Source organism: Asterias rubens, chromosome 4, assembly GCF_902459465.1.
Source record: "Asterias rubens chromosome 4, eAstRub1.3, whole genome shotgun sequence".
NCBI classification, from domain to species: domain Eukaryota; kingdom Metazoa; phylum Echinodermata; class Asteroidea; order Forcipulatida; family Asteriidae; genus Asterias; species Asterias rubens.
Window position 1 is genome coordinate 8,876,490 of NC_047065.1, and position 15,856 is coordinate 8,892,345.

The following is a 15,856-nucleotide window of genomic DNA, read 5'->3' on the forward strand; positions in this document are numbered from 1 at the left end:
GTTAACCTTCAGTGAGCTTCCTACTATCATTATCTGAAAACGGTGTACATGTACATATGTAAGTTTAATCGTAAATCTGTGTACAGTGTGTTTTATGTAACATAAAGGAAAATTACAGAATTGGTAAAAAAGCACCTGTCTAAGATCACAGATTTACATTTTAAACTTCCACGGTCTAATGATGTTATAATTAGAAAGCATCTCTTGAAACAATTCCGTCTGAAATGTCATATTTTCTCATTTGGAGTTTATCTGAGTGAGAGCCTTTATTTTTATTTTTATTTTTTTACCGATGTCATGCAAAATGTGTAATCGGTTTTTCACTATTTTCTCGTGATCCAGATGGTCGATCTATCCAAACCTTTTACAGATTTGTCAGTTTTTGTATATTGTGGATTACATGTAAATAAAGTGCTTACGTTGCCAGCAACTGTTTTGTTGGCAATAAAACTCTTTAACGTTCCTTTAAGTGTCTACATGCACCTTATGTATATCAGATCTGGTCCAACTTGGTGAATACATGTATTACTCAGAAGATGCCTTGCAAATACCAAAATCTGACACATTTACGTAAATGAAATACATGATTGGTTGTGCTTTGAACGATTATTTCCATTTTGTTATCAACAGCCTTATAAAACTCCAAAATACAAGAAAAGTGAGTCTGTGTTACCTAAAAAGAGCCACCTTTCATCAGACGATAATGCCATTCAGCAGGGAAGCACACACAGAGATGAAGAACAACATCACACTGACAAGGGTCCTGTCACATTCCCAGGCAGTATCTTTAACTGTCTAGAAAACAAGATTTCAATGACACATTCCACTTTGAAGACAAAGCATGATAAGATTGATGGTGTACCTAGACTCCTACATTCAAATGTCCACAAGAAGCATCACTGGACATCAGAATGGCTGGACAGTTGTAAGTCAGACTCAAGAGAAACACATCAACTCAAAACAGATGCAGTTCAAGTAAATCAAGTCACACAAAAAATACAAGAGACATATAGATCTTCTGTCGTGAAGGATGATGTCATTATGAAGCACAAACCTCAATCTCAAACCTTTACACCACTGGATGGTTCACATTGTACAGAACCTGGCAAAGACCTTCAATTAACACATTCTACAGTTATGCTGGCAAAACAGAATCCAACAAATGGGATGCATGCTGATTTATTCGGAAATGACACACTTGAATATAAGCCTGGAAGCGATGGAAACACATCACAAAAGGCTAAAGATAGCAAAAGAAGTATAAACTCAACAAATAATCCTGCCAAAGATATCTCAACACATGCCAAATATCTCCATGATGACATTACAGTCATAAATGAGGATACAACATCTGCAGCACATCTCTTTAATTCAATACCACTGCATCAAGAGGACATACAAATTGCACAGAATTCAACTCAGAACATTTGCACCAATGAAGATAATGTGGAAAGAATCAGAGGCCATGATTCAGAAGAACGTGAAGAATTGTGTTGTACACATGGGCATCAAGGACAACAAGAAGACACAAGTAAAACCGAGGATGAATGTGTTACCAAGGAAGGTGACTTGTATGAATGGCCTGAGGAACAACCAGCAACAAATGATGCTAAACAACAAAGGGCTGAATTACCTAAACATTTGCCTTCAAGGTGAGGTAACAAACATTTTTTGATTAGATCAAGAGCATTGTTTTTAACAAATGTTGAACTTTAACAAATGAAGCAGGTTTGACACTTAAATTATTCTACCTAGTTCGATCTGATTTCAGAAAATGTGTACAATGTAAATAGCAATGTTTACCCTTTAGAGATTTAATTTCTGTTTTACACCCATCTTGTGGCCGTTTGGGGCCACTACTAGAGGCATTTTAGTTGGTCCACGCTTTTTGAGGGGGACGCTTTAGTCTCTACAGGGTTAAAAGCGAGCCCCTGTATTCGGTGAGATGTTCCTACCTATTTAAAGGTCCATTAAATTGTAGACCTAGACTTGTTTCAGATGATTTGTTTATGTACAGTTGTACAAACTAACAATTTAATCAGCCATTTAAAAATTGTCACACCAACTCAAGATCTTCTAAATCATGAATCCTGATCACCTTCTGTTTGACTCACCATGTACTTCAACTAAACAAAATGTTTGAGTGTAAAGAATGTTATAGTTTCTTTTCAAATTGTCTTTAATTTCACATCTACTAATCAACTATCTGCTGTCGACAGTGAAGTAATGTGTCTCAGCATTTTTTTTTATCCAGCAGAAAATCAGCATCAACTGTGAAGAAGCAAAATCTGAATGAAAACTTTGTCAAACTAGAACTGAAGAAAAAGAGGTATACCCGAAAAGGATTATTTCACATAAAGGGAGAGGCTTATAAGAGACAGGTATGGAAGCAGATGATGCATGGTCGTGGAGGAGGACTTGGATTAGGAAATGGAGGAAAACGTGGTGCATGGAGAGGAAGAGGGAGAGGAAGAGGTGGTATAAACATGGCTAATCCTGCTGACAAATGCTTCAAGTGTGGACAAACTGGTCATTGGGCATCCACTTGTTATGGTAACTAATGCATTAATGCATTAATTTATATCATGCAGGTTATTAAATGATCCAATGACTTGATCTATCAATTCATTATAGGACTTTGAAGGTTTTATATCATTACAATGTCAGGTTTAATTAATGTTAAGTACAGTCTGTTTGAGTACATACCGGCATTACTGCCCTGTAAGGAGCTGGGTGGAACTGTGTATCTTGTTTCATCAATGGCATTTAGCTTGATTTACTATACTTAAGAACTTAAGATGAGCTTTTATAAGTACTACAGTCATTTATTTTGTGACATCAAAAATGTGTGCCGTACTACCTTGTTGATATGCCATGTAAAAGTTTGTAATGATTACTAATTACATGTAAGGAGTAATGACTCAGGCTTGGTCCAGTAACAGTGGCCGGCCACCAACTCGGTCATTACCATACAGTGAAGACAGGGTCATCACACTGTTACTCCCATAATTAATAATAAGCTTTTACATGGCATACATGTACAATGCTCTGTGGAATTGGGCCTTGTGAAGGTTAAAGACATCTTGTCAGCCAATTATCTTGTTGTAGTGTATTGAGATTATTCGATATGAACTATTTGTAGATGTAATTATTATTGTGTGTTCCTCATGTTCATATGTTCATCATGTTCATATGTTCATAGGCCCGAGTCAAGAGAGTGAGAAGAAAGAAGTTAAAGAAGAAGATTTCCCTACTCTAGAGGAAGCTGCATTGGCAGCTCGTGGTATCAAGACAACAGGTAAATCAACTAGCTTAACAGCTCCTCTATTAAGGTTTCTCAATATTACTTTGATTATAGCTTTAGTTGTACTTTTTATAGATTTTTTAATTTATTTTTAATGCTCATAGTAAAGCAAAACAACACAACAAACCTAAAGGATTCACCCGGCGTCGTTGGGGACTTCGGCCTCTGCGACGAGCGATAACAACAGAGACCTGAGGGGTGGATTCGTTTTGGGGGGAATTCTACCCCCCGGCACATACATCGGTTCACCATACAAACACCACACCATACAGGGGCCAACACCTGACAATAATTACAATTCAGAACTGGAGTGATTTATTTAATAATCATTGGCATTGAGTGGATGTTCCTGATTAGTTGATGAAGTTGATTGGTTGTGATTCTGTGGTAAACGTAACTAATATCAGCGGCAATCTATTTTGATCAAGATTCACTGCAACTTATTATTTAATGAAATGGACATCTGTATTGGTTTTCATGAGATGCAGCTACTCAGCCATGGCCTGCTGCGTTTCCAACATTACAATCAATAACAGCTAGGGATCTCACACTTGAACCAGCAACAGCCCATGAGGAGAGAGGGAAGAGAACAAGCGCAAGGGGGCATGTTGATCTGCAGCATCCCTCACCTCATTACCACCTCATTAATTTAAAAATCTAAATCCAAACTGTTAACTTCTACTTTCCTCTGAACTCAATTAAAGGATTACGTTGCCATGGATTGGGCGAGTTGGTCTATGAAAAGCATTTGAAACCGTTTGATATGAAATGCATATGGTTAGAAAGATGTTGTAAAATAGAATTTAATGATCCAGACAAATATGTCTCGAAATTGTATGGTTTTCCTTTTACTTGGCAGTCAAAAATTTGACTCAAAAAATTAGCATGCCATGTTAGTTCATAACGTATAAGCAGAGCTTCCAACGGTACCTGATTTTGCAGAATGTTCACTGAAAATGAACTAATCTTTCCATGTTCTGATGAACAAACTGGACAATCTCCCTGACTATGGGAACATTTTGCCTATTAGGTTGCATGTACAGTATGTAATTCTAAATATCTCCCTAATTGTTGAACAAAATCTCCCTGATTGCAAGATGCAAATGTTGGCAGCTCTGTATAAAGTAAACCAAGCCAATTCCAGGCATATTTGTGTGGATCATTATATTCTCCTTTTAAAATATCTTTCTAACCATATGCTTTTCATAGAGCAAATTCACCCGATCCAAGGTAGGGTGACAATTATGACCTCTTAATACTTTTGTTGATTACATCTGTTAATGTGTTTGTAAATGAATATTGTGTATAACTTGATTGTATGTTTAGCTGAATGTGATGGTACACCATCTGAGGAGTACATTCCAGAAGTCAGTAATGAGCCAGTATATGATTTCCCTGAACCACCTCCTGCTATACAACCTTTGTTTCAACCAGGCACAGATGGAAAACCAATTGGTAAGTCAGCCTAGCTTGTATAATGATCAAATTGGTCTGGTACGTACATGTTGGTCACCTAGCATCACAAAGGTACATTATATTACTGATGCTACACCATACATGTAGTAGGTATTTGTGATGATTCTGTGCCCTTTCGCAACATTGCACAACATGCTTGTGTTCTTTAGTAAATACTAAAGAGCACAAGGCTGAAAATCCATCAGAATATTTGAGCAGCAGAGACCTAGTAAGTAGACATGGTAGACATAAGGCTCAATGTTGTTCCCTTTACCAGTGGTGTGTCAGTTAAATGCTACTTGAAGCATCTCGGAGCATTCTACAAGTACACTTATTTAAGTGGGGCAGCTGCTGGTAAAATTCAACTTCCTAAAACTATTGTAAGCAGAGATTTGTCACAAGACTTCAAACCCAATCTCCATGCAAACGTGAGTGTTGATAGAAAACCTTTAGATGGACAAGATAAATTGCAGGTGAATTTGTGTAATGGCATGATGCCTGGTTGATGACAAACTTTGACATTGCAAACAATTTAGTTAGAAAAGATCAATATTAGAGATTCAGTTGGGCTTTGCTGTTGAATCATAAGTTAATCAAGTTGATGGTGAGCCAATGTGATTTTTTTTTTCTTACAGAGGCACCAGGTTCAGTCTTCACAGCATTGCAACAAATGGGTTATAAAGGCTTTAGGCAAGGTCAAGAACAAGCCATCATGAGAATTCTATCAGGTAAACACTCTATTAACTAAATTGGAAACGCATGTTCCCATGTTACATGTACATCACTTTTGCCATTACTACCGTAATTTTCGGATTATAAACCGCAGTTTATACGCTGATTTTGGCCCTTTTTTAAAGCTTCTGCGGTTTATGCATCGAGCGGCTTATATGCCGACATATTAATATCGAGTGAAGAAAAAAATACAGCGTACATTTTTTTTTTAAGAAAGGTCTTTTGAAAAATATACTTAAAACAAATACAAAACAGACAGGAAAAATCATCCACGGTTGCGCCAAACTCACTCTGAAAATTCTTTTAAAAGAATTTATTTTAGGCTATGTGGATGACTCCACCAACCTAGTCCGCCGTTACAAGGCCATACCTTGTTTTTAGTCCCAGATGAATGGTTCACAAAAAGTCCTATTTCTACTCCATATTTGTTTAAGGAAATCCAACTGTTCATAAGACCGTTTTTTTTCCCATAATTATGAACACTTTGAACGTCAAAATGATGTTAGTCCAGCAACTTTTCTTAATGGCGAAATGGAAATAGTTGTCATCCTCGGACCCATGATATAATCCGTGATGTGTCACAATATAATGGTGTGGATCGCAAAGGCACGATCGTGAGTACGAGGTGCGAGACAGCTGCAAAAGAAATATAGCCGGGTTGCCCTTCCACACAGAGAAAAATCACACGCTAAAGTGTCATTGCCAAATTGCTTACTTCTGGGTACCGGCTGCCATAGCATATGCGTGTACAGATGGGTGCATGCTTTTTAGAGCAGACTTTGATACGATCGACTCGTCTGCCAACCCATGCACACCATTCAAGTGGCCCATGTAAGCAATAATCGCGGGATTTGGAGAATAAATTTGTTTTGATTGTTTTAACAGAAACAAAAACACTTGTTATAAGGAGTTTACAACAAAGTTTTTTCTTTATTTTTCAGTTATAATTAATTTCATGCCGATCGGAGTTTGTTAAATTTATTCAATCCTCGGTCATATAATTTTAAAGCTGGGGCCAGTCAAGACCGTCCGGCGTTGACCGTGTAGCTACAACGTTGATCAGTTGTCACAGTAATGATATCGATAAATATTTTTAAAAATAGGCCCATTTGCTGCAGACTATCCTAATAGACCATTACAAAAATGATCTATTTGGTTTTAATTTTAATACATTTTGATTTTATTGCAATGCAACTCGCACTTTGTGGCGACATACAATGACTTATGTGCCTACTGCCAGTCGATGCACATCGCCACATCAAAGGACCACAAACACGCACGGCCCCTCTCTTGGTGGACTCGAGACTGCGGTTTATATGCCAGGCGGTTTAACCGCTGACACCTGAATATTTTTGTCCATATTTTGGGAAGTGGGGTTTATACGCCAGGCGGTTTTTAATCCCAAAATTACAATAATGCTCAGGCCTCAAACAATTTTTTTTTTAAATAATTTGTCTTATGTTAATATATATATATGCTTAACGTTTTTGAACAAATTTTTGTAGACAAATTCTCTAAAGGCACTGGACGCTATTGGTAATTACTCAAAATAATTGTTAGCATAAAAACTTGCATCTGGAGGTCGCTGGTTCAAGTTCAGCCATAGTAAATCTCTCTTTGTCACCCCAAAATTGAATTAGTAAATTTACCCCGTCGGTTTTCCTTCTTTCAAGAGAAGATTAATATTTTATTTCAAAACATTCCAATTGTTAAATCAAAACCAACTTTTGTTGAGAGAGAAGAAATGCAAGTTCTTGCTAAATACTGTTTAATGTTATAATTCCAAATGATAACTAGGAACCATTTACTGAGTAAAAGTTATAAGAGGCATGGAGAAATTTTTGCATCTTGGTCAACTTTGCAAGGTCCTAAACAATGTTGAGTCTTATTATAGTCAATGTAGTGTAGTTACCACCTGATAAATATACACAGACACAAGGATTTGTTGTTGTAGTGAACTCTGCCAAGAGTTAAATTATTCCGTACTCTGAATTCAGTGGTAAAACGCCAATTATTAATAATATAAGGGATTTCCCTTTATTTAATTCCATCCAGTGATATCCACTCATAAAGAAGTATACCAGTTCCAATTATAAATACACTTTGCGGCCAATCCGCAAAGGTTCCCAATTCCTCACTTTGCGAACGGTAAAATTCCAATCCGCAAAGATTCCCACTTCTCGGCGATTTGCCAAAGAAGGTACCAGACCATTTACAATTATTATAATTATAAATGCACTCATTGACTGGAGAAACTCTGGGTCAATGAGGTTCCCACTTCCAGCGAGTTGCCAAGAAGGTACCAAATTAATTTACTTCTTTATATACAATCACATCATTTTATTACCACCATATTTATCCATATCAATTCACATAAATTAATTTACCACTTCCTCACAGGCTGCCATGCCTATTAGCTTCTTTTGTATAGGAACAACCTAAACTTACCGCTTTAAGTGTAAGTTGTAAGATTATTAGTCAACTCAATCTGTATCACGTATGCGGTAATACCCTGACCCTTCCATTAACCTCAGGGAGGGAGGGAGGGAATATTGCGAAACTATACAATCTATCTTAATTCCTCGGTGGCAGAATATTCAAGACAAGCACCCTTTCCCCGAAATGCATTGCTTTGGTTGGTTGAAAAGAACAATGGAACCACGTCTGAATGCGCCCTGACAATCCCAATCGCTTAGCCCCGACTGTGTAACATGACTATATGCATATTTCCCGGTGTTAAATCGGTTTACTTCATTACGCATTAAACCCTATTACCACCTGATAAATATACACAGACACAAGGATTCAGTGGTAAAACGCAAATTAATATAGGTTTTCCCGGCCAATTTCAGCAAAAAATCATTCAATTTGATTCCAAGCATTCAAATTCACGCAGTTTCCCCTAAGTCCCTCAAACTAGGGTTTCTTTTTAGCTCTTAAAGCATTCAATTTCGTTTTCGTGCACACATGATTGCATTTTGATCGTTCAGATTCGCTTCAGTCATTCTATTTCATTTATAGGTATTCAAGACTACACTTTGACCATTCTTAAGTTGAATTTCTACTACCTATTGGCAATTGATGTATTCAAATTAAGACCCACCGAAGCGAACATGATTTTGTTGCTAGTTTGAGTTTTCTTTCTCATTCATGTGCAACGAATTTCAAAATCTTTGCATTCAAATTAAAGATGACTTATAATGGCTTTATGACATGAGTAAATTGGAAATTAGAGCTCATTTACTAACACAGATGTTTTCCTATAGGTGTTTTTACATCATTTTGTTTTCTTAATTGTAATAATTGTGCCCTTTGCTTGCCTTGTTACCCTTAAAGTATCCGATAACATTGAAATGAAAACCTTTTTTTTTTTGCTTTAGCCTTTTTGTCTATGTTTTTGTTATGTCCAGAACTTGTCAAACAAGAAATTAATGAGTCCTTTTTAGGGAAACACTTACACCGTAGCTTAAAATCATAAGGGTTTGTTCTCAAATTTACAAATAAGTTAAACTCAGTGTTATCCTGGTTTTTTTTACACAGGTTCTTTTCTTTGTTAACACGTTTTGTTTACGGAAGCACAAAGCTGAAAATTATAAGGGTTCTTTCTCAAATTTACAAATAAGTTAAACTCAATGTTTACCTGTTTTTTTCACAGGTTCTTTCTTTGTTATACATTTGTTCTATTTGTGCTGTTGTTCTGGGTTACACATGTATATGTTTTGTCTCCATCTTCTTCTTCTTTAACCTTCAATGATCTGACGTGCAAGACATCTTGGCATGTAGGTCTGGCTAGGGTTATACCATCTGACGCATTTTTCATGAGTGATTTGTCCAACATAGGCAGCAACGAATGAGCATAAGCACATATGCCTAACGATTTGGAAAATGTTTGCCCATTAATGAAAATGAATGGTTGACCAGCTCTAGCTACCTGGCTTTAACGAAATTGAATGAGTCTTGCGGCCTGATGAAATTGAATGATGTAAGTTGACCAGTGAATGCTTAACTGTTGAAATTGAATAACTCCTTTTGACTCTTGAATGCTGATTCAAAGTGCATTCAAAACGAAATTGATTGAGCCAGGAGTTAAAATAAATGGATTTTTGCTGAAATTGGCCGGGAAAACCTATAATAATATAAGGGATTTCCCTTTATGTAATTCCATCCAGTGATATCCACTCATAAAGAAGTATACCATTCCAGTTATAAATACACCAATTCCTCACTTTGCGAACGGTAAAATTCCATTTAGACAATTGAAAACATTACGTCTTGCCTAATGTAGGATGCAAGTGCGCCAGACTTCCATCTCCCCATACTTTTGATTTGTTCCTCCCGAACTCCAAACATATCCTGCAACTATGAGCTGAAAAAAGCGTGTGGGGTTTACCTGATGGCCTTAATCCCTGCATTAAGATGTGATTAACTTGTCTGGCTGACAAAGGGCCCCCCCTAAATGTACAAACAGTGAAGTATTGGCATTCCTGTCAATAGAAATGATTTGACTTTACCCACTTGATCCGTTTTTGGATATCTTAGAACTACTTGCAAATTCCCTTCCTGATTAAAGGAAATATCACCAATACGCAACGACTGGGAATTTGCCAGCATGAGTTGTAAACTCACTCACCCTCAGGATAACCGAAAAGGGCAACCAAGAATGCTGCTTTTAAAAGCAGAGCTTCATATGCTGATTATACTTTAAACATTAATTATGCTACTTTAATAAAGGTCATATAAGTCAAATATGGTATGTCTGCAAGTTATGCTGCAACCGGATGAAGATGACTGCAAGCTATGCTACAACCGGATCAACTGATCCCTTTTTAATCATTCATCTTCTCTTTTCATCTTCATACTCTTCTACGTTTGCATCGAACATTTGTCTTTACTGTAAAAATAACACCCTGTAATTGAACCTTTTTTAATCATGCATCTTGTCATTTCATGTACATGCTCTGTTACATTTTAATCCAACATAATAATGTTTGTTACTTTTTGTAACCACTTTACGAATTGTTGTCTTCACTGCCAATAATTACACATGTAACGTGAAAACACCGGATCAACTGATCATTTTTAATCATGCGTCTTCTCATCTCATGTACATACTCTATTACGTTTTAGTCCAACATTATAATGTTTGTTACTTTTTGTAACCACTTTACGAATGTTTGTCTTCACTGACAATAATTACACCCTGTAACTTGAATAACCGGATCAACTGATCATTTTTAATCATGCACCTTTGCTTTTCATGTATGTAAGCTTTACAGTTTAGCCCGCATACTATGTTCGTTACATTTTGTACCGACATTTTTACGACACAACGTGTCATTGCCATGGAACATCAGTGCTGTGTTGACCGCCAGATACGAAAAACCAACCAATATTGGAAACGTACACCTGATCTATGCAAATCAACGCTTTCAGGCTCAAGCTAGTACAGACCTCCCTGCTAAGCTATGGTAGCTGCTACTGTTGCCGATGATACTTAATCTATAACGACTAAGAAAAGACTAAATTAACAAAACTTTAACGTGTATATTGATAGCAGAGCAAGAGTGAAGTGTCTACCTTAAAGCCTTACTCTGGGTACCGCACCCAGTCCTATTAAATGTTCCCGCCGAACCATTGAAGCGTGTAACTCTTTACAAAAAGTATAAAGTATATTTATTCTAATTCGCCTCGGGACTCAACCGAATAATTCAATATTTTGCAGACTGGCGGTAAAATACTAACCAGACTGCTCAGCACGGGAAATGTAATGGGACATCTTGAATCTTGCCGAGGGTCCAAGCGTCTACAACCCTCTTTCATCTTAGAAACAATGAAACTACCCGTGGGATCCTCCCAATTGTGCAATTTATGAACATATAAAATATGACTGCAAGCATAGAGAATCACACTGGATTCACCAACTCAAGACAGTCAAACCCTTTGGACTAAACATAAACACTGGTGTCAAATAACTTCCCATTACCCCCCACTTCACTTCTGCCTGAGAACTTATATGTTGTTTATATTCTGTAAATAAAGTATAGATTAATTTTTTAAAGTTGTTCCTTTATATTTGTTACTATAACTATCTCATGTAAGTAACCCCCCCCCCCTCCTTTTTTTCCACAGGTCCCTCATACCTATTTTTAATACCATCCTACCTTTGATCTTGCTTTTCTCTATTAATTGACCATTGTTAGTTGCATCATGATGCAACTTGCTCTCTAATTCTACCCTTTCATGTTTCCCTGCATTGTTAACGAACAATGCATTTACCACTTTTATGGTCCAGTAATCCATCCTTTCATACTTAACATCCTTTGTCCTCGCCACTTTACTCATATTGGTTCATAGCCACCAATTGTTTCTGAAATAGAAACTTTGATTGGCTGTTATTTTCCTGCTTCTTTCTTTCCCGCTTCTTTCTTCCCTTAATCCCTTTCCCCTCTCTTTTTCTGTATATGGATATGTATTTGTTTGTACTTGTTTTATGCTCTGAACTAGGTCCAGTTTGGATCGAAAGCTAAGGCCATCTACCCTATCCATTAAACATATGAAAAACCTGATACGTATGTACCAATGAAAGAAGATGCAAAGGTCTTTAAATTTAATATTATGCAATAGGCTACCACTTGATTTATGGAAGCTGGCCATTTAGTGCCTAATAATGATCAATCATTCCGAAAGGCTATGAAACTTGCTATTGCCCTTCTATATGTACACTTTGTTCTAGAGCTTGATTAACACATGGTGCTGTGACGTAAAATGCCCATAATTCAATCAATCAATCAATCAATCGTCCGCATAGACAGCAAAGGTCCGTCGCGCCGATCTCCTGTGTCCACGTCCTACAGCTTCGTCCCACATGCCGTCAATCACGCTGGGCCGACCCAGTTGTTCTTGCCAAGATGACCTGGGACGACCACGGGGTCTCTTCCAGCCGGGACCTGGTGGTTTACCTCGCCTGGAATCGACGGCGATGCCCAGAGCACTTTTGGCTGGGATGTTGTCAGCCAGGCGAGCGACGTGACCGAAGAAGGCGGTGCGGCGACGTTGGATTTGGTAGTTGATGGTGGGCAGTCCTGTACTGTGGGTGACCTCGATGTTACTGATGAAGTTGAACCACTGGATGCCGAGGATTGAGCGTTGAGACCTCTGGTGGAATGACTCAAGTCTTCTGAGGTCGGGTTTGAGAAGGGTCCAGGTTTCTGAGCCGTATAGCAGGACGGGAATGACACATGTCCGGTATATGCCCAGCTTGGTGGTGAGATTCAGACTCTTTAGCCTCAAAATTCTGCGTAAGCTGTTCATAGCGGATGAAGCGAGACCGAGGCGTCTGAGGATGTCGGGTTCACTGCGCCCAGTGTTGGAGATCTTGCTTCCCAGATATACAAAATCCTCCACAATGTCGACAGACTGGCCATTCACCACAACATGAGAAGGAGTGCTGGAGCCGCCCGGACCTAGAGTTTGCATTTTCGTTTTATGCCAAGAGATGTTGAGGCCAAGGTAGGCAGCCTCGCTCTGAAAAGACTGGATTGCGGTATTCAGATTGTTGGTATTGTTACTGACGAGAGCGACATCATCTGCGTAGTCCAGGTCTGAAAACCTGAACTGACCGACGGTGATCCCTACCATAGTAGCCCTATCAAGGATCCAGTCCATCGCACGGCAGAAAAGGGAGGGTGCCAGGATGCAGCCCTGCCTTACACCAGATCTTGTGAGGAAGCTTTCGGAGGTATTCCTTCCTTGGCGCACCCTAGCGGTGGTGCTGGTATGGAGATCCTTGATGAGGGTAAGGAGATGGTCTGAAACTCCTATGCCTTGGAGGGCTTTCCAAAGTGCTTTCCTATCGACCGAGTCAAAAGCTGCCTTCAGGTCAACGTAGGCCACTGATAAGGGTTGTTGGAACTCGTGATGCAGCTCGGACAGCAGACGAAGGGCGAGAATGGCATCCATGGCGGAGCGACCAGCCGTGAATCCAGATTGCTCTGGTCGTCTGTGCTCAACAAGCAGGGGGTTCAACCGGGCCAGGAGGACGTGAGCAAAAACCTTCCCTGGAACAGATAGAAGCGTGATGGGCCGGTAGCTGCTGCATTCAGTGCGGGGGCCCTTCCCTTTGTATAGTGTAACTATGATGCCCTCTTTCCACTCTGCCGGGGCTTTTCCTGATCGCCATACCTGAAGGAAGAGCTTGTGGAGAACAGCACTGATCGGGTCGATGGCGCACTTCAAGAGCTCAGGGGGGATGTGGTCGGGACCAGCTGCTCTACCGTTCTTTAGCTCTCTGATGGCTGACTTCACCTCTTCGAGGGTGGGAGCATCCTCAGGCTCGAGATCTATTGGAGGAGCTACTGGAATGTCCAGGTCTGGACAAGATGGAGCTGGTGGGTGGTTAAGGGCAGCTTCAAAATGCTCCTTCCATCTGTCTAGAGATTCCTCGTCGGATGAGCAGGGAGAACCATTGGACTTGTTTATGGTCGAGTTCACGCTCCTTTCAGATTTTGGGAATATAATTTTGGGAACATAATTCACCGTCAATTATTGATGCCCATGATCTAACTGGTGTTAATTGCTGCCTCATTCTAAATTGACAATCATAAGTGCACCATCCCCCCTTATTGGACGAGCTGCTGCTCTCTGTGCGTACAATCTGACAATATTTCAATAATGTTTATTATCTTTCCATATTATAGAACCCCCCTCGTTTACAGCCAGCAAAAATTCTTGTATGTCTTGACCGCTATTTGTACTACTATAGGGTCACTCTTTATAAGATCACATCGAAATCCACAAACTCGCTATGAATAATCTTAAAATTTTAAGGTTAGCGGTAGGCCCTCGCCCAATTCGCTACAAACCGATATCAATGGATTAAAGGGAGTTGATGGCAAATTCATAGCTGCATGTTATTCACAATCGGTATGCTTCCAGAGCCCGCTGTGCAATTAATGGACCCCAACATGCTACTTCTCCCTGCTGTATTTGTGTTGCACCCTGCATTTGAAAGTTGGGCACCACCCAGTCCTATTGAAGATGATGTCCCTCCTAACCTATTACATGCCCCATCCCTGTTATGTATGGAATACCCTGAATATTGACTAGAATTGGCCAAGTTGTACACTAAACTACTAGGGTAACTTATTCCTGACTGGCCTGACTGACACAAGCTCTGACTAACATTCATATTAAACGGCAAGCTGCCAGAAAAATTATGATTGTTTGCCCTTTCTAGTCTTTGTGTACCTGTACTCATGCTTTGAGAATGTTGGCCCGTTATACCCTGAGTTACATGTAAAGGCCGTGAAATATCGTGACTATTAATCTGTGGGGTGTTCGCAATTATTGGACCTTTATACACACTTGATTTTTAAAACCTTTCCGTACTCATGGTTTTCGTGTTACCTACTAGCATTACTGTTGGGGCTGTACTTGCCCCAGCATTAGGTCTGAATGCTAAATGTAGCGACTCACCCGATGGACCGATGGACCGATGGCCCGGCTAGTAGCAATCGGCTTCACCACTTGGATTTCCTCACCGGGATCCTCCTGTGATATCTGATTATGGGTGCCGCCCTGACTGGGGGTCGTGTGTGGACGTCTGCTGTGACTGTGACGGTGTTTGCAGAGCTCAGTGCTTCCCTGGCATTCGCCCGGGCTCTGGTCCGTCCCTCACTGCTGGTGCTCATACCTGGCCTCTTTTTGCATTGGACACTGTCACTAAGTTTCCGCGGACTCCTTGTCCGCCACGTCCCGTACCCTGCCTTCGATTTCCGACTTGAGACCGCGCCATTTAACTGGACAATTTTGCGAAACTATACAATCTATCTTAACTCCTCGGTGGCAGAATGTTCAATGACGTATCCCAGAAAGACAAGCACCCTTTCCCCGAAATGCATTGCTTTGGTTGGTTGAAAAGAACAATGGAACCACGTCTGAATGCACCCTGACAATAGTCTATGTAGTGTAGTTAATCACAAGGGTTCTCTCCAAAATGATATTGAGTCTTATTGTAGTCTATGTAGTGTAGTTAATCACAAGGGTTCTCTCCAAAACGATATTGAGTCTTATTGTAGTCTATGTAGTGTAGTTAATCACAAGGGTTCTCTCCAAAACGATATTGAGTCTTATTGTAGTCTATGTAGTGTAGTTAATCACAAGGGTTCTCTCCAAAATGATATTGAGTCTTATTGTAGTCTATGTAGTGTAGTTAATCACAAGGGTTCTCTCCAAAACGATATTGAGTCTTATTGTAGTCTACATGTGTAGTTAATCACAAGGGTTCTCTCCAAAATGATATTGAGTGTTATTGTAGTCTATGTAGTGTAGTTAATCACAAGGGTTCTCTACAAAACGATATTGAGT

General features: G+C 39.4%; 1 protein-coding gene across 2 annotated transcripts in view; it reads left to right on the plus strand.

Annotated features, from left to right (window-relative positions):
* Positions 1-15,856, plus strand: part of LOC117289605 (ATP-dependent DNA helicase Q4-like) — a 52,795-nt gene that overhangs the window by 14,823 nt on the left and 22,116 nt on the right. The window contains exons 4-8 of one of the 2 annotated variants that reach the window (XM_033770805.1): positions 631-1,652; positions 2,255-2,553; positions 3,203-3,298; positions 4,631-4,759; positions 5,395-5,487. In XM_033770805.1, coding sequence (XP_033626696.1) covers positions 631-1,652; positions 2,255-2,553; positions 3,203-3,298; positions 4,631-4,759; positions 5,395-5,487 — 1,639 coding nt within the window. The remainder of the gene's footprint in view (positions 1-630; positions 1,653-2,254; positions 2,554-3,202; positions 3,299-4,630; positions 4,760-5,394; positions 5,488-15,856) is intronic. The other variant, XM_033770806.1, reaches the window with a different exon arrangement.